The following is a 26,741-nucleotide window of genomic DNA, read 5'->3' on the forward strand; positions in this document are numbered from 1 at the left end:
GAAGACTGAACACTTTGGAGTTCTTCTTGCCCACTGAATCTATTTTTCTCACTTAGGCCAAATAGGAAGAAATGAAGATTGGGCAAAATCATGTTGTTTTTCGTTGGGCATTTGAGGAAAGATGTGGTCTAGACAGCAATCTTTTTCTGTCACTGACACTTGTTCATAGCTGAAATTGATGTAGCTGTGTTGGTGGTCTTCATATGAACCAGACTTCAGAGCATGATGGATTTCTACACAGTGGAACTGACATGCATGTTCGTTGCGTTTGGAAAAGCATCATGCCTATATACTTTACTTTTTCTCATCTCTTTCTGCTAGACCTGAACTAACAGGGACTCAAAAATGTAATTAGAAAAGTTTCTTCATTCTGCAGACAGTAAATAAAAGGGACAATACCCTTTCCATATTCATAAAAAAAACAGTGCTACAATGCTTCCATAATTCTTTTCCTATGACAATGATAATAAATATAAGACATCAAACTATTTCCATAAGTATTAGAAATCTCTGAAAAATGCAGTCCATTGTATGATTCTGACTATATCATAAGCAAACGTTTACAAATCACTGTCAAATAGTGATAATGTTTGCGAAATGGTGAGAGTATTCTACACCACAGGTGGTACCTTTCACAAATTATAATTATAAAATGTCAACACAAGTGAATAACCATTATAATAATGATTATCTGCCGAAACAGATTCCAATGGGCTTGAAACACAAAATAGCGATGATGTTATATGAGTGGATCACAGAGAATCAGTGATGACACCAGGTGTTCATCAAAGGATAAGTATCTTCTGATCGACTAGGAGCACCAACCACTCAGACAATTTGCATATAAAAAGTTTGTTGCCCGACGCTGCACCTAAACAAACCAATTCAAATTCTAGTATGATGTTAGTGAGCGAGTTGGGTTTAACACCGCTTTTAACAGTATTCCAGTTATATCACGGCGTGTCAGCTTAATGTGGGAGGAGAGCCTGAAGTGATGCAGGTGTCAGAAGTTTACCACTTCGGTGAAACCCATGAGCACAGGAATGGTGCTGACAAACCTAGAAACATAATCAGGGCGAACCGGGATTCGAACCCACAATCATAGGATTCTGGCATAACCAAGGGACGCAACTCAGCACAGCGATTCATAGACGACTGGGCCACCCGTGCCCCAAGTATGACATGAAGAATGCCAAACAAGGGTTGAAACATTTAACAACAGTAATGCCAAAAACATAGAGTGGAAAGTCAGCACAAAAACATGAAAACCTGGCATAAGAAAAACTATTTGTAATTATTTTATAAGAAGGATATCAAACAAGAACAAAAGACTAGCCATTCATAAGTAAGCTGGATACATGAGAGGTGGTGGCAAGGCAATCTGTGCCATATTGACATTCGACAAGGCTTTGTCTGAGATCAAATAAAGCCAAATAATTACCATGAAAGATGTTTCATGTTGTTTGAAGATGTCTTGCTTGTCCATATTGTTATTAAGAACTTATTGACATATCATCTCCTTGATGAAGATCTGTGACCTTCATTCAAATATATAATTTACAGTGAGACAATTTTCCATACTATGGTGTCCAATTTTGGTCTAAGGCTTGGTCTTTAAATAATAGTGTTTTGTTTGGTTGTTTGTTTGTTTGTTTGGTGTTAACAGTGCTATTTCACGGCGGTCTGTAAATTATAAAGTTCAGACAAGGTCAATCCAGTGATCGATATTGTGAGCAACAATCCACACCCTCTGGGACTGACCTAATCATTGAGCCTCTTAAGACTAGCATAGGTTGCTGGGGACTAGCCACAACCCGGAATTGGGCAGTGGGGTAGCTTGGTGGTTAAAGTGTTCGCTCATCATGTGAAAGACCCAGGTTCAATTTCCAACATGGGTACAATGTGTGAAGCCCATTTCTGGTGTCCCCCACTGTGATATTGCTGGAATATTGCTAAAGCAGCGTAAAACCATACTCACTCACGAACCTGGAATCCCAAAGGGAGGTAATAATAGTTGCTGGCATCAAACTATGACATTGTACGTAACTAGGACAATCAACAACTTTTAGAAAAAAAATATAAAATAAAGCTTAAATTTACAGACGAAGAGAGTGGGTACTGAATGACTACATTCACATCTGAAAGGACTGTCAGTTAACAAAAGCCTAGTCTTCATTTCACTTCAGTGCCAAGGAAACATCATATATGTGACTTTCATTTATTTAGATTATCCATTCATAAAGTATTCCACATAACAATCACTCATACAATTAAAAAAAATGATCTTAAAAATTAGACTTAAAAATAGAACAATTTCATGTATAACACGTGAAAAATAAAAATACTCCTGCTTAAAAAAACTTCACCTATGAGATAATTTAGTTGATACAACGTCCTCAGACCACACTGCTCTTCAAGAAGGACACGGAAACCAATGCCAAACCCTCTGTTTTTGACGCCACCATTTCCTATCTCATTGTAACACATGGTGCAATCCCCTACCTGAAAATTACCTTTAATGACTATCCACAGCTCTGGAGACATTGATTGTGTATTCCATCGAGTATTAAGTCTGCATCCTGTATATAAAGGGACAGAAGCAGAACCCATGGCAGCCATCAAGGCTCGCGATGTGTGTGATAACATATACTGAAGTTGCATAAAAGTAGACAGATATAGTCTTTTTTCAAGATGAACATGTGCATAATATCCCACGTGTCCAATTTGGTTAGACATTAATCCTTTCTTCAGCACTGCACTGAAAATACACATGTGGAGGTGCATATGAAAATACACATGTGGAGGTGCATATATAAATACATGTGAAAGTGGATATGAAAATACATGTAAAGGTGCATATGAAAATACACATGTAAAGGTGCATATGAAAATACATGTAAAGGTGCATATGAAAATACACATGTGAAGGTGGATATGAAAATACATGTAAAGGTGCATATGAAAATACATATGTGAAGGTGCATATGAAAATACATGTGAAGGTGCATATGAAAATACACATGTAAAGGTGCATATGAAAATACATGTAAAGGTGCATATGAAAATACATGTAAAGGTGCATATGAAAATACACATGTAAAGGTGCATATGAAAATACATGTAAAGGTGCATATGAAAATACATGTGAAGGTGCATATGAAAATACACATGTAAAGGTGGATATGAAAATACATGTAAAGGTGCATATGAAAATACACATGTGAAGGTGCATATGAAAATACACATGTGGAAGTGCATATGAAAATACACATGTGAACGTGCATATGAAAAATACACATGTGAAAGTGCATATGAAAATACACATGTGAAAGTGCATATGAAAATACATGTGAAGGTGCATATGTAAATACACAATGACTGTGATATAAGAAGAAAATCTATAAAATGCCAACTCTTAATCTATTCCTTAACTCTTGACTTTAAAGCTTGACACTATCCATTTCACAACTGATATCCTCCTGTAAACAGTGTCCAGTCAGCCGTCACTGACATGATCAGTGAGGTGAAATGGGGTTTAACATCGTGTCCAAGATTATTGCACTTATATAGCGATGTGCATGTACATGTGTGTGTTTGTGTGGCTGCCTGTACTAGTCCGGACTGATGCCGATTTATAGTGCTAGCTCACTGAGATACCATGCCGCAGTTTAACATGAATACCCCACTCAGACACAGTATACTGACTCCGATATTACGCATTCAGTAATCAGATCAATATTTATCTGAAAAGATAACATCAAGTTTCTTCCTCAATGAAATGACACTTTCTGCTAAACTACTCTTCAGTATGATTCAAAGACAAAGTTTTCAGAGTGAGATCAAGTGAAACACATTTTCCTGGAACTACTTTAAATCTTTCAATTTGTCTTTCTTTGTCATAAAACAAATTAATACCATTTTGTGAGCTGAAAATATAAACCTCGCAAGGAGACCCAATGACACAACATGTTATTTGACAAGAAGAGATGAATATCCTCCAAATATCAATATCTAATGCCATATCTTTTGATAGTATATCAAATACAGCCAATGATCAGTTTAGTTCGAGGGCATTACAGCCATTCCATTGATCCTATTTCATTTTCTTTTTAAATCTTGTACAATAAAGTAAGATGAACTGGTCATAGCTCCTTCCTTAAAAATATTACAAGCAATAAAGACCATCTGAGTTGATAACAGTATTTTGTTAATGTTTCACTGATTTGAAATGACCGTTAATGTCTTTCTTAAGGCTAAAACACAGAGACCTTTCTCAATGATCTCCATAACACAGTCATTAAATTTAAATCAGAACACCAGTGAAATGACTGCAAAAATTTATTTCCAGAATACAGCATATTAAATTTCAATCTATGCGTCATTAATATAAGGAAGAGGCATCGTCAAATGAATTTCAGTTTTATTTCAAAGCTATTTCATGCACATTGATATCCCAGACTCATCCTTGCCTGAGATAGAGAACTTTAAGTGGTTTGATTCCTATGACACTGGGCTCTGATAAACATGGCCTCCATGCGATGACCATCAGTTGGTAAGTGGGGTAATTGTTATTGGGCATTACTAAGGAAATGAGAAGCCATAAAATGTCTTCACGAACTTCTTTGGATGTGATTCGGCAAATTCCTTTCTTTGTTAAGAAAAAGTCAGATTACTTGAGAAGTGTTTTCCAAAGCCTGTGGGATGGTCTCCAAGTTTATTTTTGCATGTCGTCCATTTCAGATATATGACAGCTATTAACGAAATGAGAGTGATGCACTTAGTTGTAAATTTCTCCTAGCTTGCAATCTGCAAAGTAACAAAAACTGATAATGCAGCTTCATCAACGTGATACTGAACCAGTTTGGTTCATTTAGGCCATGTTTGATCATTTTCACACATTTAATGAACTATCTCATGAAGGCAATTAGGATTAAATGAAAAATTGATTATTAGTCTTAAAGGGACTTTCTTACCCATCAAAATAATTACTAATCCAATGATGGTAGCTATGCAGGCTTACAGTAATTAAATGAATTCAGTTTATAACACCATCAAGGTGTTTGGATCTGAATGTTTTGGTCAAATGATAACAACTCATCTTTAACGGTGCTGCAGCAGCCCAGCACCTTCATCTTTAACACTCCAGTTTCAGTCATCCTTGTTTGTTGTTTAACGCCTCACTCAGCAATATTCCAGCCATAAGACAATCCAGTGATTGACATCATGAACATCGATCCACACAATTGGGATACGATGACATGTATCAACCAACTTTTATGGCAAGCATCGTTTGCTGAAGGCCTTTTCTGCCCTGGGTCTTCACAGGACGTTCAGTTATCCATATGCATGTATTTTGTCAAGTAACAAATTTGTATCAATATTCTTGTAGATCTGTCATCAAAGTTTAAGTGGAGAGAAAGAAGTCTGTGTATCAGTAATATACAGGGAGGGGGAATATGAGGAGGAGGGAGGGGGACATGTTTGTTAGAGACAGAATATATTTTCAGTAAATACAATAGGGAGCCAATAATTTTATTTTCTTGCATGTCCAGCAAATAATTTATTGTTTTTGTAAAATCTGGGGGAAAATTATGTATTTTGATAAAAATGCTCCTCCATCCCTTGCACATATTATATGGTTAGTCTCTAATACTAGACAGCTTCCAATGAATAGCTATCCTGAAGGAATTCCACAAGGATTTATCGAGGATTCTAAACCAAGTGCCTTTGGCAGGCAAATTGGCAAAAAAAAATATTTTGTTCAAAATTGGATTTTAAAAAATTCTTCTCCTTTTTTTAATTCAGAGGTTTTGTAATAACTGTGCATGAAATCCTCTTCCTCTTTATCTAATTATTGGACCTATTCTAGGTGAAATACATGTCACCTCCACAGGGCCATAACATTAGTTACACAACTACATTGACATGAATCGGGAACATTTTAAGTGAAATTTGGGAATTTTTACAGTTATTTGCTTGAGACTTAGTACCCAAAATCAGCCTCTGGGCAGGACGAGATAAATTTCTGTTCCACCACCCCCACGAATGAAGAGCCCTTAAAGTAGGTAAAGCACTGTAATTAACTTCTCCATCTGATTCAAAGTGATGAGTGCTCCTTTAAGAGCCGGCTGGTTCTAATAACAGTGGGACCAGCAGTAGGGTAAACGTGAATGAGTTAATGGTCTCTACTGAGGTAAGTGCATGCTTCAGTTAATCATACCCTACCTACACTCATGGAAAAGGTTTTGTCACATCTATTTGGATGATGATACTGGTGGTGGGTGATAAGATAAGGATGATCAAACTGGTTTGATGACACTAGAAATACTCCAGCCATAGCATAGCCTAGATGCTGTTGATGCTGCTGCTGCTGATGTTGCCGATGTTGCCCATGATAAAGATAAGAATAATGCCACCATTTCAACTTTTTTAATTTTTAAGGTATATGAGTGAATGAGTAAGTGAGTTGGGTTTAACCAGTTATATTCCAGTTATATCGAGGCGTGTCAGCTTAATGTGGGAGGAAAGCCCGAAGTGATGCAGGTCTCAGACGTTTACCACTTTGGTAAAACCCACAAGCTCGGGTTTGGTGCTGACAAACGTAGAAACATAATCTGGGCGAACCAGGATTCGAACCCACAATTAAAGGTTTCTGGTGTGCCCAAGGGACGCAATTCTGCACAGCAAATCAACGCAACCTTAGGCGACTAGGCCAAACGTGCCCTCATTTAAGGTATATGATGACGATGATGATGATGATGATGATGATGATGATGATAATATTATTATTGATGAAGAAACTGAGGAGGAGGATAAAAAATGATGAAGCTACTTCGCCCATCATGCACATGAGCTAACAAAAAATCTATACCAATATTTCAATATTCCGCAGCAAGTTGATTATGATGAAAACATGAAACCATCGCCTCAAGAATCAATACTCCGGATAAAACAAATTCCCCTTATCCACTTCTGCAGTTAACGTTCAATATTTGATACAGTTATCATTAATGTCAAAACCATAATTACCATATTCAATGACAAAAACAACAAGAGCAATACAAACTAAGTCACAAGTTACACGACAAAAAATTTCAAAGCTAAACCTTTTAAAACCCACACGTCAATCAAACCGTAAATGACATGGCCATATTGTTGTTGCCATATTCACCAGTGTTGCATTTGACAGTTACCATGGGAATAATACTTCATATGTCATTGTCTTATAGCCAGAAATAAACATGGTGTGCCTATTGCTTATTGCTACCAGTTCAGCTATCTGCAATATCCGATACAGTCATTATCGGTCGCCATTCTGGTGACAATATTACAATACAGGTGACCCCTTACGCAAATGTTGACCGTTGTCTCCAGGAAATGAACACATGGATATTCTGCAATGTGACTATAACAAAACAGCTGGAAAACAAAGTATTTTCACCCTGTTATCATTTAAACCAACAAGGTTCACTGTTCTGAGTGAGTGAGTTGGGTTTAACGCCGCTTTTAACAGTATTCCAGTTCTATCATGGTGTGTCAGCTTAATGTAGGAGGAAAGCCTAAAGTGATGCAGGTCTCAGACATTTACCACTTTGGTGAAACCCATGAGCATGGGTATGGTGCTGACAAACCTAGAAACATTCGAACCCACAATCATAGGTTTCTGGCGTGCCCAAGGGACGCAACTCTGCACAGCGAATCATGGTGCCTTAGACGACTGGACCACCTGTGCCCCTCACTGTTTTGAACTCTATGCTAGAAACAATCCAGAGGTGATGAGGATGACTTCATGAAACACCATAAGTTGCAGTAGGACCACGAGGGCTACATTGGGTATTATGTGTCCCACGTTAGGCTACATAGGGATAAAACCTAACGAGGCATGCATAAAACCTGCGTACCCCGCATGATCCTCTGATGATCCTGACCCGTGAAGATGCCGGGGTAGAATAGGTCTTCAGCAACCCATGCTTGCCATAAAAGGTGACTATGCTTGTCGTAAGAGGCGACTAACAGGATTGGGTGGTCAGGTTCACTGACTTGGTTGATGCATGTCATCGATCCCAATTGCGTGGATCGATGCTCATGATATTAATCACTGGATTGCCTGGTCCAGATTCGATTATTTACAGACCGCCGTCATATAGCTGGAATATTGCTGAGTGCGGCCTTAAACAACAAACCAAACCAAACCAAATCGAGTGATCCTGCTACAACAAATTAAGCTTACCAAGATGTTCTCAGATGACATTGTATTGGAATTAAAACAAATTCAAAATTGATAGAAAACAGCTAGTTAACTATTGCTATGTCATGTGGCTTTCATTGACTTGAAGTGGGGTATAAGGGATTTATGCACCCTATCAGAAATCCACGTGCAGTCTGACTTGTTCATGGTGGGGTATAAGAGATTTATTCTCCCACTGAGAAATATATTTCCATCCATGGCGGGATACATAGTATTTGATCAAGATCACATGGACCAGTTGATACTCATAATCATTTGTAGTTGAGATGCAATTGGGTTATTGCCACATTGAAGATTTGTGCACTTGTACAGCAATGTGTGTGTGTGTGTGTGTGTGTGTGTGTGTGTGTGTGTGTGTGTGTGTGTGTGTGTGTGTGTGTGTGAGTGTGTGTGTGTGTGTGTGTGTGTGTGTGTGTGAGTGAGCGCGATTCCAAATTTGATTCAACACGATAAAACCAACAGGCAACCTAGCACTACATTGAAAACACAGTATGTTTATCTCTAATTGAAGCACGCGGGTAAGAGGTTTAACATGGAGCCAAATTCAGACACAGTCTACTGACTCTGAGCCAACCATCCCCCTTTTATCCCCTTAATGACCACAAGACAGGGTAACAACAAGAACCATCTTTTAACGACTTTTGGTATGATGCGTATGGGGATTGAACCACGAGCTATTCACTCTATCAACTAGACCATGGAGGTAGGCTGAGAATTGTATGAAAAGAGAAACTCTCGACTGCATTGAAATTTGAAAACACACATGACATTCTGAAACAACATGAAACACCTCTATGCACCAAAGTACAATTATTTTCAATATAAAAACCTCCAAAGAAACATTGACTGCATAACAGCTTTACAGAGGAATGTGAACTATATAATTATAGTCCTTCAGTATTAAATATTTTTAAGAAATACCAGAAACAAGAAGCATTCAACTGATGTATACAAGTGGGATAGAATGCCTTTGAAATATGACCAATATGCTGATATAACCTACAGTTTGATGAGTTTGTTGTTTGATACCTTTAATGCACAGAGATAACATACCTTATTATATTTAATTTCAGACACATCTCTTGCCTTTGAAATATGACAGTAATGTTGGTATCTTTCTGAATTGAGATTGCATCCTCACCCACAGAGGCCCTATCATGAATAATAATATTTTTCATTGCCAATGTTCTGTTATCCAAACATTTTAAGACAACTTTAGCATCAATTCTTTGAAACGTGTAACTAATCTATCAGTATCTCTTTACAAAACAAGAATGCATCTGCACATCAAAGAAAAATCAAATTCATTTGTTTGTTATTTTAACCCCAAAAAAGTATGTCACTGTGACCTAGATAATATATAATGTCAGTGTCTCAATTATCTGCCAAAACATATTCCTTTGGGCAGAAGAGGCAAAATAGCAGTGAAAATTATTTGAATGGAGCGCTGAAAATCAGCGATGATACCAGTTGTTTGCGAAAAGGATGAACATGTCCCGCTCTGCTGGCAGAACCCGACACATACAATTTGCCCCCAAAAGTAAGTGTTTGTTTATTGCCTTAAGCCACGCAGAAGTACCCACGCCATACAACATCTGCCTGTAAACAATCAGGTCATGCATCCCCTTTGGATTTCAGTAGCTTCATCAGTGTATATGTGTGTGTGTGTGCGTGTGTATGTGTGTGTGTGCGTGTGCGTGCGTGCATGCGTGCGTGCGTGCATGTAAAAAAGATTTCTGAAAATAATTATTTGTCCTCAGGTCTTACATTAATTTGTTTTTATTCGCTACACGTGCATGATGCATTGTGAAACAAATATATTATTTCAGGGAAGTTTTATTTTGCCTGTTTTGAAACAGTTGGTGTACCAAGACCCCAAAAATGTCCCGTCTCCCACTCCCTACACCCCTGTTCCAAACTTCATGAGACCTCGTCAGATAGTTCCATTCTCAGGCACTTCCTTTATGGCATATCGTATTCAACGTAATAAGCCCCCAGGGCGCTCTCAAAATTAGAAATAGGGGGCTCTTATTAGATTATTTATTGGAAAAAAACAGAGTTAAAAGATAAATTTCGTGGTTTATGCTCACAGCCGGAAATGTTTATGTACAGCAGATATATTTTTCCAGTATTTAATTGCCCACAATTAAGTGTGCATATAACACATGAGTGCGTATTATATGCGAATAAATAAGTCTTGTGTACATTGATCAGTCGGAAGGGGTGCTAATTAGGTTTGTTCACTGGCCAATATATTAGCAAATATCGCTGTGGGCGCTTATTTGAGCAGGGCGCTTATTACGTCGAATACGGTATATCAATTCAATTCCAGGAACAAGTTTCAGAATACTGGAATTAAGCCCCATTGTGCTGCTACACATCATGTCAATGTTTCAAAATCTTGGGTAGAAGATTTTAAAAGATTTTCCCCAATTGATTTCAAACCATAAGAAAAAACACTAAAATGGTGGTATGCATCCTCCTGAGGCTTTGGGCTCAGTTGAAGGATGACTGGAAAGACGAAGAACAACGCGTCTCGCCATCAGCCAATTCGGAGCTCTGCTTCTGGAGAGCTAAAGTGGCTTTATTGAAAATGAACAAATAAATGAATATTTTCTTCTAATTAGCTTTCCCCCTTGTGTGACCTTCAAAGGTCTTGTTTGCATTTGAGAAAAAGCATTTCAAATTTGGTTACAAATCACTTTTCAAAATAAACCTCTAAAATAAAAATAACGTTTTTTATATGGTAATCAATTTTCCATGTAGTGTGTGCCTATTAAATCCACTCCTGTCAATGTCAACATAACATTTCAGACAGAACTTGAACAACACACTTTGATGATTGAAGTCTTTATAAATCTTTGTGCTCATTTAGAAATATTTAATTGACACAAAAGCGCAGATCTATCTTTTTTATTTTTCACAAATAAATACCAATAATTGGTGTTAACATTGAGGGTGATAGATTTCATGTTGAGATGATAGAGTATTGAACTGTGCAAAGAGATTGATTATATTCACGTGCAGATTCTAACTCACCCTATTCATCAATGTCCACTAATTATTCTTCCTTGGAACATCATGTCAGTGACCTGTGGAGTAAACTTCATCCACACAGTTTTTTCAACCCTGCAAATAAAAAAAACCCAGTGAATATTTTGGAAAAAACCCAAAAACATGCCGAATTCAAGTTCTTGTGACAATTTATCTGTGCAAAGTCAAATTCTTCTGATAATTTATCTGTGGAGCATCATGTACTGCATCTCTGAAGCTGAACTTACTTCTGTCTGGACATTTCCCATATTTTACAGCTTGAGGTAAATGAGGTTAAATACCTCTAAAGACATCAACCTTTTCATGACAACTGTGTTAGGTACCAATAACTCATTTTCTTGGTTAATAGGGAGTATTTCAATCGTACACTAAACAAACAAGATTATTTTTTAAATCAAGAAACATTCATCCCCTCTTTATCCAAAGTGCTTTTAAGCTCACATGAAGTTATTTTTAAGGTTTCGTATGGATTCCATTAAACACTAATTCACCAAACTTAAATTTGTTACATCTTTATGATTTAAAAGTTCCTTTATAACCTTTTTACTTTTTAAATCATTTAAAAAAGAACTTCAGATTTAAAAATTATTAACTAGATGTTGGAATAGTAACTTTTTATTCCTGGATGTTTTCAAACTAACATTTATATGATTTAAATATCTCCATTTAATTAAAATAAGTACCTTAAACATGAAAAAATTTCTTTTTTAACCTCTGTATTCTAAATGAGATTTTATTCTACACATAATTTGTAGTCTGATGTTCTATATTAAATGTAAAAGTTTGATTAAAAAAACAAAAGCAATAAAGAAATCTCAAAAACAGAGTGGATAGTATGATTCCAACAATATAATAAGTTTGTGTTTATGAAAAATACAAAATGAGTCAAATATATTGTGATGCCTGCTTCACACAAATAGTCACCTTTTAAAGATATATACAATTAGATTCAGAGCATGTCCATAGAGACAGAAAATGCAGAGATAATTAAGGATTGGATGGTTAAAAAGGCTGTGTGAGATAAGATACCATTATAATGGAGGGCCACCAGAAAAGAGTGAGTGAGTGAATTTGGTTTTACGACGCTTTTAGCAATATTCCAGCAATATCATGACGGGGGACACCAGAAATGGGCTTCACACATTGTACCCATGTCGGGAATCGAACCCGGATCTTCGGCGTGACGAGCGAATGCTTTAACCACTAGGCTACCCGACCGCCCCCACCAGAAAAGATGAACTCTTGGCTGTGTGTCAAGAAGCAGCCCACGATGCGTCTTCATATCTTGATAGCATCCCAATAAAGTTACGTTTATTAACTACTGGTGTGTCTGGTCAAGGATTGATTTACCTCTCAGGGATTCCAGGTAAGAATAAAGATCGCCAGGAACCTACGTGAAGGTCCCAGAAAGAATTGGTCTTCAACGACCTATGCTTGTCTGAAGAGATTAATTGGATCAGGGGGCCAGACTCTCTTTGTTGATTCGTGTCATTGTTTCCCAAATGCATGGATCGATGCTCATGATGTCAATCACTGGACTGTCTGGTCCAAACACGATTAATTATAGACTTTGGTCATAAGTGGAATATTGCTGAGCAATGCGTTAAACAACAAACGAGGACAGAATTAATTCTATATTCTTTGTTATGTCTGAAATCATGGACTATAGTGTCAATGTTGACTGAAGAAAATAAATAAGAGGTAGACTGTTTGAAATTGCTTGTATTCTAATGATGAGACATATTTACTGAATAACAGACCGCCTCTGACAGCGGAAGGTCTGGGGTTCAATCCCCGGACGTGTCATATCAAAAGACGTTAAAAGATGGCACTTGTTGTTACCCTGCCTGGCGCTCGACATTAAGGGGATGAAACAAGGACTAGTCAGCTCAGAGTTAGTATACTGTGTCTGAGTTGGGTATTCATGTTAAACTGTGGCATGGTATCTCAGTGAGCTAGCACTATAAATCGGCAGTAGTCCAGACTAATACAGACAATATCAACATGGAGCTCACGCTTCAAAGAACTCGGGACATGAAAAAGAACAAGACAACAGACATGACGACATCAGACTATTCAGATGATTTTAGAAGATTTCCTTCAGACAAAATGATTAGAGTTGCTATGATACAGCCATGCTGTGAAACCTTCCAAAGGTTATAAACCCCAGCTTGTTACTCTTCATTGTTTGTTATTGCAAACACATTCAAAGTCATGAAAGTTACATAACACTGCAATACACTTGCAATTCCAACCATGCTTACCCTTTTTGTGAACACCAGGGAGATTTCACACCTCCTTACTCCTTGGTGTCACGGGTGGCTCAGTCGTCTTAGGCGCTGCGATTCACCGTGCAGAGTTGCGTCCCTTGGGCACGCCAGAAACCTATGATTATGGGTTCGAATCCCGGTTTGCCCCAATTATGTTTCTAGGTTTGTCAGCACCATACCCGTGCTCATGGGTTTCACCGAAGCAGTAAACGTCTGAGACCTGCATCACTTCGGGCTTTCCTCCCACATTAAGCTGACACGCTGCGATATAACTGGAATACTGTTAAAAGCGGCATTAAACCCAGCTCACTCACTTACTCACTGGCAGTGTGTGAGAGGTGGTTTCTACCAGCAGGGCAGGATATGATTATATTATTTTCAGTGATCAATTCATATAATTTTCACTGCTCTGTTGCTCTTTATCCCGAAAACAGGTCGATAATCGGGACTTCTATTTCTCTGGAGTTGGGAGTTTTTAATTCATGTTTACAGTACAAGGGGTATTCAACCATGTTTCAAATTTTAAGAGCTGTAAAATCCAACTGATTGCTTCAACCACAAACATACCTCGAAGATCTCAAGGTGTGTTAGTTAAAAGCATGGCAATAAAGACTTGCTGCTCCAAAGGCATGAGCTCATCTCTTCCCAGCCAGGCTTTCAATTCTTATCACCAAGTTGTAAACTCTGACTGATTACTTTTAACACTGACTTATTGCACAAGTATTCAAAGTCGTGACATGTAAGCATGACATCAAGGAGACAAATGTATTTCTGACGCCATTCCAGTGGAACCCAAAGACACATGAGTACTCATTCATTCTGAATGCTGTACATGTGTTAGTCATAAAGCACCCTTCATTGCCTCTTATTTCTTGGTCACTGCAAGGCTATTCAAAGCCATGACAGTAAAATGGTAGACGGGGGAAGAATAGCTATGGGATGGAAAACATTTTGTTTTAGGCGAGGTGAAATGGGGTTTAACGCCGTGTCCAAGATTATTGCACTTATATAGCGATGTGCATGCCCATGTGTGTGGCTGCTTGTACTAATCCGGACTGATGCTGAATTATAGTGCTAGCCCACTCAGATACCATGCCCCAGTTTAACATGAATACCCCACTCAGATAAAGTATACTGACAGGGCCACCCGTGCCCCGTTTTGAATCATGTCACTTGCCAAAGGGGACACAACATGTGCTGTATGTGATTCAGTGTGGGGCAGGACCGACGACCAAAACACTCCAGGAGTCAATATGGTCACCCATCCACTACTCTCCACGACTGACGTTGTTCAACTTCAGCTTATTTGTGACCTGTACTCAGAACTATGCGTCATAAGTGGAGTTACAGGACTGTTCTTTTAAAAGTGAGGTGAGGTGAGGTGAGGTGTGGTGAAGTAGGGTGAGGTGTGATGAGGTGAGGTGAGGTGTGATGAGGTGAGGTGTGGTGAGGTGAAGTAGGGTGAGGTGAGGTGAGGTGAAGTAGGGTGAGGTGTGATGAGGTGAGGTGAGGTGTGATGAGGTGAGGTGAGGTGAGGTGAGGTGAGGTGAGGTGAGGTGAAATTGGGTTTAACGTCGCGTCCAAGATTATTGCACTTATATGCGTGCTCGTGTGTGTGTGTGGCTGCTTGTACTAGTCCGGACTGATGCCGATTTATAGTGCTAACTCACTGAGATACCATGCCCCAGTTTAACATGAATACCCCACTCAGATACAGTATACTGACTCCGAGTTGACCAGTCCTTGTTTTAGCCCCTCAATGTCGAGCGCCAGACAGGGTAACAACAAGTACCATCTTTTGACGTATTTTGGTATGATGCGGTCGAGAGTCGAACGCCGGACCTTCCGCTCTCTGGGCGGACGATCTACCACTTGACCACGGAGGCGGTCTACATATTTTAAACACCAATAGCATATAATGTAGTGGTCACACAGCATACAGCTTTGTTCTACATGATTGGTGTAAAATGTTTATGTAAATTACGTGAACAAGGGATTGGTAAAAAAAAAAGTTCTCATAATAAATAATACTTTGATGTTTTTCTCATCTAGAAATCAGTCTGAAAGAAAAATTGTCTTGGCTTCAATATCTTATTATTGGAAGATATCATAAACTGACATCTTGATGTCATAAACTTTTCTTCCTTTTATGCCCAATGAAATCTGTTTGAGTAGGTTATCGAGACTGATAATGCACTGATTATTCACTGGCACTGACATTTAATATTTATTTGAGAAAGCACGAGGACCTTAACTGAATCACCGCATTAAAAACAAACAGAAGTTGAAATCCACATTTGAACCAATCTCATTTAAATCAGATCTTAGTTCTCGCTACCGCTAAACATAGATCTGAGGATATCCCATTAGGATTCGAACCCACAAACATAGGTTTCTGGGAAGCAACTCTGCACAGCCTTAGTCGACTGGATCACTCGTGCCCCCCGACAAGTTTATTGACAAAAAGAGTCATTTCTTGAAGTCAACTAAAGCATCATTTAAACCATTCTAGCAGGCATTACATTAGTACCCAATGTCAATGACAGAAAAAATGACAGAAAAAAATAAAAGAATCTTTTCTGCTCCATCAGTATCAATGGCAGATGAGATTCTGTTTTGTAAACAGCCTTGACTAAAGCCTGTCATTGAGTTCATTAAGTACACAACGTCAACACCAGAAAATCATTCTTCATTATCTGCCGAAGAAGAATCCATTGGGCGTTAAAGGCAAAAAAGTGGTGACAATTATATGAATGGATCACTGAAAATTGACACCAGCTCTTCATGTAAGCGGGGCGGTCGGGTAGCCTAGTGGTTAAAGCGTTAGCTCGTCAAGCCGAAGACCCGGGTTCGATTCCCGACATGGGTACAATGTGTGAAGCCCATTTCTGGTGTCCCCGCCGTGATATTGCTGGAATATTGCTAAAAGCTCACTCACTCACTCACTCTTCATGTAAGCTTAAGCATGTCCCGCTCTACTGGTAGAACCCGCCACTCACACAATTTGCGAACCAATATAAGTGTTGTTAGTCCATAACAGTGTTTGAATTAGTTCTAAAGTTCATTGGCCAGTAAAGCTTTTTAAGAAAAATGTTGCAAACCCTCGGCATATTTTACGACCTGCTTCATGGAGGCTGCCATTTGCAATATGTATTGAAATAGTCTTGAGATCATTACGCTAAAGCTGATAAATTGCTTGGCACTATACATTTGTCTGATGTTCGTGGTGGTTCTTAGACTTTCACACGCATGGTTAATCAGTCATAATCAGTGTTCATAAAGAACTCGGTTTCCGATCAACTACGAAATGAAAACAATATGACAGCAGACTTTGACATTAAATGACACCTTAACTGACTTGATGATTCGAAGAAAATACTAGAAATAAATAAGTAATGACAAGAATTTTCAACTTGGAGCCAGCTTTATGAATGCTACTAACCCAATTTAAATGTCGCTAGCCTTTGACTAGCAGGCTAGCAAGTATTTCAAACACTGATAAATTTTAACATGCATTTACCAAGATAGAAAAAATAAAAACAAAGATGCTTATTAAATCTTCTGTTCTAGTCAAATACAAATGGCACCAAAAATATGAGTGAGTGAGTGAGTTTGGTTTTACGCCCCTTTGGCAATAATACAGCAATATCACGGTGGGGGACACCAGAAATGGGCTTCACACATTGTACCCATGTTGGGAATCGAACCCGGGTCTTCGGCATGACGTGCGAACGTTTTAACCACTAGGCTACCTGACTGCCCCTCCCCAAATATCAACTGAAACATGAGGCTGAATCTAAGCTAACATATGCTTAACATATCTGAAGCATGGCAAAAGTGGGTACTCATTATGCTGAATGCTCTTCAGAAAAACAAATGGTACTATTCAATGAAGGATAAGTCTGACCCCACACAAAGACATCTTGAAGTGCTGGGGGGTAGGAGACATAATTGTGCTGCTGGAGACAAGACTTTCTACAACATACCATCTCTTATTTCAACCAGACTAAGGATTTGTTCGTTTCACTTGCACCTGTAAGTCATCATTTGTTTGCAACGAGTTCATCTCAAGTTTGTCAAGTATTCTGGCTGTATCGCACTTCAGAGGCAGTTTAAATAAGAACATCGCCAGGTTGTGAAAGAGCCCCCAAAGATTTATCCAGTCACTCATTAGTCCAGTAAAACCATTCATCATGCACCTACCAACCTTTTAAGACCATCTACAAATTGGCCGTAGGCAACAATTATCCATCCTTCAAACAACTGAGATGATCTGCACTCAAGCCATCAGTCAATGCCTGAAGATAAATCCTTTATACATGAACCTTGTTTGAGCATCTAGCCAGAGGCCTTACCCATAAACCTACGGTTGAATTAGTTTTCTATAAACCTACAGTGGAATCAGTTATCAACGAACCAAAAGCTAAATCTTGTATGAACCGAGCTGAATTTTCTATCTATGAACCTTAAGTTGAATCATCTACGAACCTAGTTGAATCATCTATGAACTAAAAGTTGAATCATCTGTGAACCTATAGCTGAATCATCTACGAACTTAGTTCAATCATCTATGAACCTAGTTCAATCATCTATGAACCTAGTTCAATCATCTATGAACCTAGTTCAATCATCTGTATATGAATCTATACTTTAATCTTCTTTCAATAAATCTAGGTTACTTATATTATTTATTTTTTGAACCTATAGTTGAATCATGTTCTGAGGTGGATTATCTATTAGTGAGTGAGTATGGTTTTACGCCGCTTTTAGCTATATTCCAGCAATATCATGGCGGGGGACACCACAAATGGGCTTCACACATTGTACCCATGTCCTGAAATTGAACCAGGGTCTTCGGCGTGACTAGCGAACGCTTTAACCACTAGGCTACCCGACCGCCCCTGGATGATCTATTAAGCAGCCGAGTTGAATTATCTATTTATGAAGCTGATTGAATCATCTATTTATAAACCTATTTGAATCATCCATCCATGAATCTAGTTGAATCATGTTTTCAGATTGTCTGTATCCTTACTGAATCCTATGGTAATGAACCTATCTGCACCATCTATGTATAAACCTATCCAAATAGGATCTGCTAAATACCCTTGAGCTACCAGCGCTTGGTTTTACTTCCAAATGAACTTATTTGTGAAAAAGGCACTGTTTGTTTGTTGTTTAACGCCACACTCAGCAATATTCCAGCTATATGATGGCGGTCTGTAAATAACCATGTCTGGACCAGACAATCCTGTGACTGACATCATGAGCATCGATCCACGCAATTGGGATCGATGACATGCATCAACCAAGTCAGTGAGCCTGACCACCCGATCCCTTTAGTCGCCTCTTCCAACAAGCATAGACGCCTCTTCCGACAAGCATAGTCGCCTCTTCCGAAGAGCATAGTCACCTCTTCCGACAAGCATAGTCACCTCTTCCGACAAGCATAGTCACCTCTTCCGACAAGCATAGACGCCTCTTCCGACAAGCATAGTCGCCTCTTCCGACAAGCATAGTCGCCTCTTCCGACAAGCATAGTCGCCTCTTCCGACAAGCATAGTCGCCTCTTCCGACAAGCATAGTCGCCTCTTCCGACAAGCATAGTCGCCTCTTCCGACAAGCATAGTCGCCTCTTCCGACAAGCATAGTCGCCTCTTCCGACAAGCATAGTCGCCTCTTCCGACAAGCATAGTCGCCTCTTCCGACAAGCATAGTCGCCTCTTCCGACAAGCATAGTCGCCTCTTCCGACAAGCATAGTCGCCTCTTCCGACAAGCATAGTCGCCTCTTCCGACAAGCATAGTCGCCTCTTCCGACAAGCATAGTCGCCTCTTCCGACAAGCATAGTCGCCTCTTCCGACAAGCATAGTCGCCTCTTCCGACAAGCATGAAAGCCAACAAGGGAAATTCATACTGACACAATATAGAAGTCCTTCAACCAATTCAAGACAGATTCAAATGTAACACCACAAGTTTTAAGACTTTATTTTTTGAGATATAAGGAAGGAAAAATACTGACACCTAATTATGGAAATCAGAGCCATTCTAGCTAAGATGGTTGTGTGTGAGCGTGTGAATGTGTGTGAATAAAATGTCATGAAAGTTATCAGATATCTTCATATGGAAAAGAATCATGCTTTATTCATTTCAACACTTGCATGTTTTGTGATAATACTGAATGCATAGGTCATGATAATATGCGTCAAAAAGGCTTGTTTTAGAGCTTTACCTGAAGGTTTTATAAGGCTTTCTAACATTTGAACATGAGGAAGTCTTTGATTCAAGCTGATTCTCATTGGATGAACATAGAAATATTTCAAATACTTAAAAACAATTCCAAATGGTTCACGCTTGCAAGTTCAAGAAAGAAAACTGGCTAGCTGTCAGCCATTTTAGCATGTTCGATAATTTTCATACCAATATTGGGTACCCGGTAGGATGGTAATGTGGCTGTTAACCTTCTAGCGCCTCACAGGCAGCTTGGGTTGTATACTCCCCAGGGAGCTGAGAATGAAATTCGAGTGATCACTGATCCATTGACTGGGGTAATAATGTAAGTGCCATGAGCACACAAGCTGCTATGGAGTTTGGCACCATACAAATTGACAAATTATTATTATTATTATTATTATTATTATTATTATCATTTCAAAGTTGTCTGCAAATTTAAATTTGTCGTTTCCGGTGGGCTCAATAAAGCCCTTATCCTACCGCCTCCTTTCACACATATTATCATGATAAGGATTTCCAGTTCTAAAGAATTTGTTTGGCCAAAACAGTAATCCTTCTTATCCATTGTTCATAATCCCATTGAAGAATTTTTTTTCCAAATGCTGACAAAACCAATTATTTTGAAGACTTAGAATGTATTCCGGAGAGTTTGTCATCTTTAATATTCCCCCTCATCATAATTAACAAGCTTTATAGGCACAGAAAACCTGACAAATTTGACAAGCATTTTCTAAAAACCTGATCAAGGAATAATTATTTCAAAATCAATACAGCCCACGCAATGTTCGAAAATTTGCCTTTTTTTTTCTCAATACATACGTTTGGAAATCTTCACTCCAATTTCAACAAGAAATCCTCACTGACAATTCTGTTTGTTTTAATAATGGTATTTTTGGGTACGGTAAGCCCTTGAATAACACACAGTCATCTTGTTTTTTCAGACTTAAACCACAAGCAGGACTCGTGGTGATTGCTGATGGTGCCCGAGACTTTTGCGGAACTGTGACTTCAAGTACAGGGATTATCCTGACTGCCGGGAATAATCATCGAGCTAAGGATTGATCAATACCAAGACAGGAAGTCGAGAGGTTCGGCTATTTCCAAACTTTCCTTCTGAATACGTGTCAGATTGTGACCCTGTGTGTGTTGTATTCTTCTGCAAGAACAAGAAGCATGTCCTGGCACGGACTTTGCCATGCTGGTCGTAATTCTGCCTGTCGACTCCGTGGAACGCCAAGTTTGCCACTTGACGGACATTTCTAGTGTTACATCTGATGACTGCTCTGTACTTGATTAATTTGTCCTCAAGAAAACTGGATCCTAAACCATTTTGCAGCCACAGTAAATGTAGTTTGTGAGACAGAAAGGATCGAGGGACTTGAACGTAATTATGTGTGAGAATTGAAGGGTATAATCAAGTGAACAAGTGGCGTCAACTGCTTTCATAATTCATCAGTATCAAAGACTACCATGAAGGTAATTACAAATCAAACAAAGATTCAGACTACAGCCTTACAAAAACTTCAGAAAAACTAGTCTCTCTGGAGGATGCAGTGGCAGGGAATATAACTTTCAGCAAAATTAAATCTGTCTCCAAAAGACGATTAAATTTCTTCTTAATCTACCAGGTGGAGCTTGTATTAATCCCACCCCGGATGTTGAAGAGACAATATTACCATTAGCCAACAGCCAAACAGCAATTTCTAATTTTGAGAAGATGATGAAAATTAAAGGAAGGGCCATTGCAGCTGTCTCCTTTCCAGGAGCTTCTACCAACCACACATGGATTGAGTTGGGTGGCAATTAGTTGACGGAACCTTGAAAAGCCGAATGACACGTCGTAACTTCATCAGCTGAATTTTGTTTATTGGTCATGGAAGCAAGCTCGTTGTGCCTTGTATCATGTGAAGTGGAGACAAAGCTTCTTCATAGCATTAGATCAGTTTTTGCATTTAGATTGGAGTTGCTAGAAGCCGTTCTCTAATGCTTTCCTATTACGGAATGTGGTTTTATCTCACCGTGTGAACTCTGTTTTCTTCTTCTAGGAGGGAGTGTTAAGTGAAATTTATATCCCCAAACTTTATATACAAACTTACTCTGGAGACATTGTTTTTGTTTTGGATTCAAAATACTTTCATTTGTATGTGAGTTTCATTCTGAAGCATATTTTGGGATCTGAATTTTTCGTTGCCGCAATTGCAATTACTGTTGGATTAATAACCTGAGAAAAGCAAACAGATTCAACTTCAAAATGGCTGCAAATTCAATTGGCTACCAAAATGGACATTTACCCATGGTGAATGGCTCCGACATTCTCAAACCCAGTGCTGTGATTGACATGACGGAAGCTGTGAAGCAAATGTTGACAGCCACAACGCCGTCACCAATCGAGAAATTTGGCACCACCTATGGCCGGATTCATGGCTACCTCAGCATTGCTGTATGTATTTTCGGAATTATATCCAATGCCTTGAATATAATTGTCCTCACGCGCAAGCACATGTTATCACCAACTAACTATATCCTCACGGCACTGGCAATAGCAGACATGCTGACGATGAGCACGTACCCGATCATGGCAACTTATCTGTACATCATCAGCCAACCCAACTGTGATGAGGTGAAGCACCCCAAAGAGTGGATGTACTTTATCCTGTTCCACAACCTATTCATCGTCACATGTCACAATATGGCAATGTGGTTGACAGTCGCATTGGCAGTGTTCCGGTACATATTTGTATGCATCCCATCCAAAGCCATGACACTATGCAGTGCCCAACGAGCCAAACTGACAGTAGGCTTAATCGTAATTGTAACCATCATCGTCTGCTGTCCCAACTATGTAATATACCGGGTAGTGGATATAGGAACGACCTACCATAATTCTACGACGTGCTATTGGATTTTGGAAACTGACTTTGCCCATAAGCATGTCTGGTATACGTCCTTCGTTAAATGGGTCTACGGGGTGGTTATAAAAATCCTCCCTTGCATCTTATTGGTGTTTCTAAGCACGCTGCTAATCCTAGCTATGCAGCGGGCGAAAAGACGCCGTGCTCGACTCCTCGGAAAAGTTAGCCGGGCATCTGACCACGACCACCAATCCAACGAGCACAACCGCACAACAGCCATGTTGGTGGCTGTTGTGATGTTCTTTGTTATAACAGAGCTGCCTCAAGGAATCCTGGCCCTAATAGGTTCTATGAGTAGTGATTTGTGGGAGGTGTACATCATACTGGGCGACCTCATGGACATTCTGGTTCTCATCAACAGCGCCGTCAACTTCATCCTCTACTGCATTATGAGTCAGCAGTTCAGGAACACCTTCAAGAACCTCTTCATTGGCAAGAACAAGACCTTCTTCAGTAAATATCACAAGCAGAACGGGGCCACGTACAGTGTTGTGAAGACGGATACAACCATGGTATAGTGATGAGACAAGTGATGAAGAGTTCAACACTCCTGAAATGCAGCTGAAATGATACAGGTATTTGCCTTGGATACCACTTTACATGAATCTATGAGAATGCACACGCCATTGGGTAAAACATTCAGTGCCTCTAACCTGTGTCGAGTGAGTGTGGTGGGTGATCTTCAGAATCAAATATTGACCCTCATGGAACAATCCCTGAGCTTGAAATTCGTTTGGTGGAGATCTCCCACTTAAGGAGTGTTCTTGTGGCTGTCATCCTATGCTTACCTACAAATGTATTATTCAATATTAACACAATGCGACCTGCTGAAGCATGTTCCACTATAAATTACACGGTGTCATGAATGGAAAATTTCGTGAAGAAAAACATCTTCATAACTGATAATGGTGAGATGTTACTGATGTCAGACAGTGTCAACATGGGGAAGTGTTCATGTGTGAGGAACAATACAAGAACAAGAACACTTTGTCAGATCCAGAGCTTGTCCAGGAACAGCAGCTTTGTGAAATCCTGCTGGCAGGATTTGGCATCAGGAATAAAAAAATTAAACATTGAAAAATTTATAAGCTACTGGAAGATGCCATGTGATGAGCTTTCTTCTTGGTCTTCTTGATGGATATCCATCTTATCCAGATTGAAAGATTTCAAAAGGTTCGTCTTGTGATGTGAAGCAGTGACAATGTTCTTGAAGACAATATGAACTGTAATTCTATGTACAGAGCTAAGAAGAAGCTGTCTGCTAATTGGATCCATTGTGATGGCAAAGTATATGAAGGATTTTATACCTGTGATGACATGGAACGATACAAAGGATATGCATGACCAAATATTAATATTTGGTGTGCAAATGGAATGGTATCAGATGTGATATATTTACTGATCTTTAGGATAATGGTTGCCTTATTTAAGCTTCAGTGTGGCTGTTCTTGTGGAACAGCCCTGTAGATTATTATATCTAGTCATGGCTTGTAGGGACGAGAGAGCCATATGCAAACTCATATATCACAGTGACACGGAGACAGAAGCAAGCATATTGACTTGTCCGGTCATAATAAAATGTTTTGAAATAGTTCAAAATGAATGCATCTCTTGTGAGGACGATGTATGTTTTCCCTGTAAAAACAGACTTGTTAGTGACTTTGTTCAAGGCGAACAGCATGTTTTGTGACCTTGGGCCCTGACCCCTTCTCAAGGTCATGCAAACATGCTACCACAAATTTTCGCCTTAAACAGTTACTCACAAGTGTCAGCGACATACTGGCTGTTGGTAATTCATGGGTTGTACATTATGTTTTTATTTGTTTCAATGATACTGAAAATTGTGCATATATATATAAATGCATGATACATTATGCAATATATACATAATATTCAGAAAAGAAGGATATTCCCTCATTTGCAAAAATAATCTGTAATTTTTTTTGTAATTTACAACAGAAAATATGTATAAATAGGACATTTTCTAACAACAAATATTTACAATATTATAGCTCAGAATTTATCACATGGAGTGGTATACAATATAACTATATGGAATATGCGATAAGGAAAATATCATACACAAACATACACAAACATACACAAACACACACAAGCACACACATTAATGAATAAGAAGAGCATGAAGATAAATACTCAAGTTAAGTTAATACATGTTAGACCCGTGAAGATCCGGGACAGAATAGGTCTTCACCAACCCATTCTTGCGGTAAAAAGCAACTATGCTTGTTGTAAGAGGTGACTAATGGGATCGGCTGGTCAGGCTTGCTGACATGGTTGATGCATATCATTGATCCCATTTGCGTGGATCGATGCTCATGATATTAATCATTGGATTGTCTGGTCCAGACTCGATTATTTACAGACAGCTGTCACATAGCTGGAATATTGCTGAGTGTGGCATTAAACATCAAAACCAACCAACCAACTAAATGACTATTCAATAACCGGATTAGGAAAATAGGCTTTACATGTTTGGGAAGCAACCCCTTTTCTTCTGCATGACAAACGATCACTTTATCCAGGAAGCTACCCTGCTGCCCCTTAATGGAAAACAAATTCGACTTCATATGGCTGTCTGTCTAAGGAGACTGCTGTCATATAGCTGAAATATTGCCAAGTCCAGCGTAAAACGACAAACCAACCAACCAATACATGTTGAAATCAATAATTTGTTCGAATTTCATTAAGATCTGTTTGCTCATTAGTGAAGACCTCAAATTAGATTTTTTCAGTTCTAGACTTATGAAAACTACCCAGAATAACACTGTGAATAACATGTCATGCATAATTTAATATCAAAACAAATCAAGAAGATGTTAAGTTACATACAGATCCATAACTTTCTCTTTGAATAGTGTATGATTGATAAAAAGAATTGTATGCACATATTTGCAAAACTTTTTTCATTCAGGCAAAACCCTTTTGAACAAGGCCATATATTTGCAATCTAAAATATGCTATTAAACATGTTGTTTCAACAAGAGCCACAGATAACCTTCATGTTAACAAAACTGAATATTCAAATTATTTTTCAAACATTGAAAAAATAAAATGGAAATAGGATTGAATTTGCAACTGAAGGAATATTTCATGTTTATTTAACAAATACTTCAAAATGACGGTGGCCATTGTTTATCGAGATGTGATATTGCCTAATGTTATATTGTACAGTTCATTGTTAATAACATTTTTAGTTGTTTGCTTGCTATTGTACTTTTTGTCACAAAAAATGTACCAGCTTTGTACAAACATGGCTTTTTGACATAACTGAGCTCAAGTTTAAGATGTTACGTGACAGTTATTAAACTAATTTAAAATGTCAAAATGTGCTCCTATTCTTTTTCTTCCCTTTCTCGTAACACTCGGTTTTTATTTCACAGAGCACCGCGGAAGCCTTCTTTCATTTGTCATTATAGAAGTGCAAGATCAGAGATGCAAGGTTTTCACAACTTTTTATCCGGTTTCTATTTCTGGCATATACCAAAATATGACTTTGATTGTGAGAAGATGTTAGTGGTTAATAATACATTTACTGGAATAAAGATCACAAAGCATATTGATCTCTACATATTGTAGAGTTGTCAGTGCAATAAGATCGACTATTCCAAGTTGTGACATAATTGTTCTGCTATTGGAGCACGTAAAAGTGTTTGTGGTTTTACAGTGAAGGCAGCAATAGTCCGGCTATTTCATGGAGGCCTGTAACCTGAGTGAGTGAGTGAGTTGGGTTTAACGCCGCTTTTAACAGGATTCCAGTTATATCGCGGAGTGTTAGCTTAATGTGGGAGGAAAGCCCGAAGTGATGCAGGTCTCAGACGTTTACCACTTCGGTCAAACCCACAAGCATGGGTATGGTGCTGACAAACCTAGAAACATTATTGGGGTGAACCGGGATTTGAACCACAATCATAGGTTTCTGGCTTGCCCAAGGGATGGAACTCTGCACAGCAAATCACAGCGCCTTAGACGACTGGGCCACCCATGCCCACTGTAAACTGAG

The 26,741-nt window shown here is 38.8% G+C and overlaps 1 protein-coding gene across 2 annotated transcripts in view; it reads left to right on the forward strand.

Moving 5' to 3' along the window:
- LOC139445393 (G-protein coupled receptor dmsr-1-like) overlaps positions 1–26,066 on the forward strand; it is a 90,063-nt gene extending 63,997 nt beyond the window's left edge. For both annotated transcript variants that reach the window (XM_071226533.1, XM_071226532.1), the window contains exon 2: positions 20,747–26,066. In XM_071226533.1, coding sequence (XP_071082634.1) covers positions 22,057–23,235 — 1,179 coding nt within the window. In that variant the 5' untranslated portion in view covers positions 20,747–22,056 and the 3' untranslated portion in view covers positions 23,236–26,066. The remainder of the gene's footprint in view (positions 1–20,746) is intronic.
- The last annotated feature ends 675 nt before the right edge of the window (positions 26,067–26,741 follow it).

The sequence above is a fragment of the Haliotis cracherodii genome, unplaced genomic scaffold (assembly GCF_022045235.1).
Source record: "Haliotis cracherodii isolate W230 unplaced genomic scaffold, xgHalCrac1.p SCAF_6, whole genome shotgun sequence".
Taxonomy (NCBI): domain Eukaryota; kingdom Metazoa; phylum Mollusca; class Gastropoda; order Lepetellida; family Haliotidae; genus Haliotis; species Haliotis cracherodii.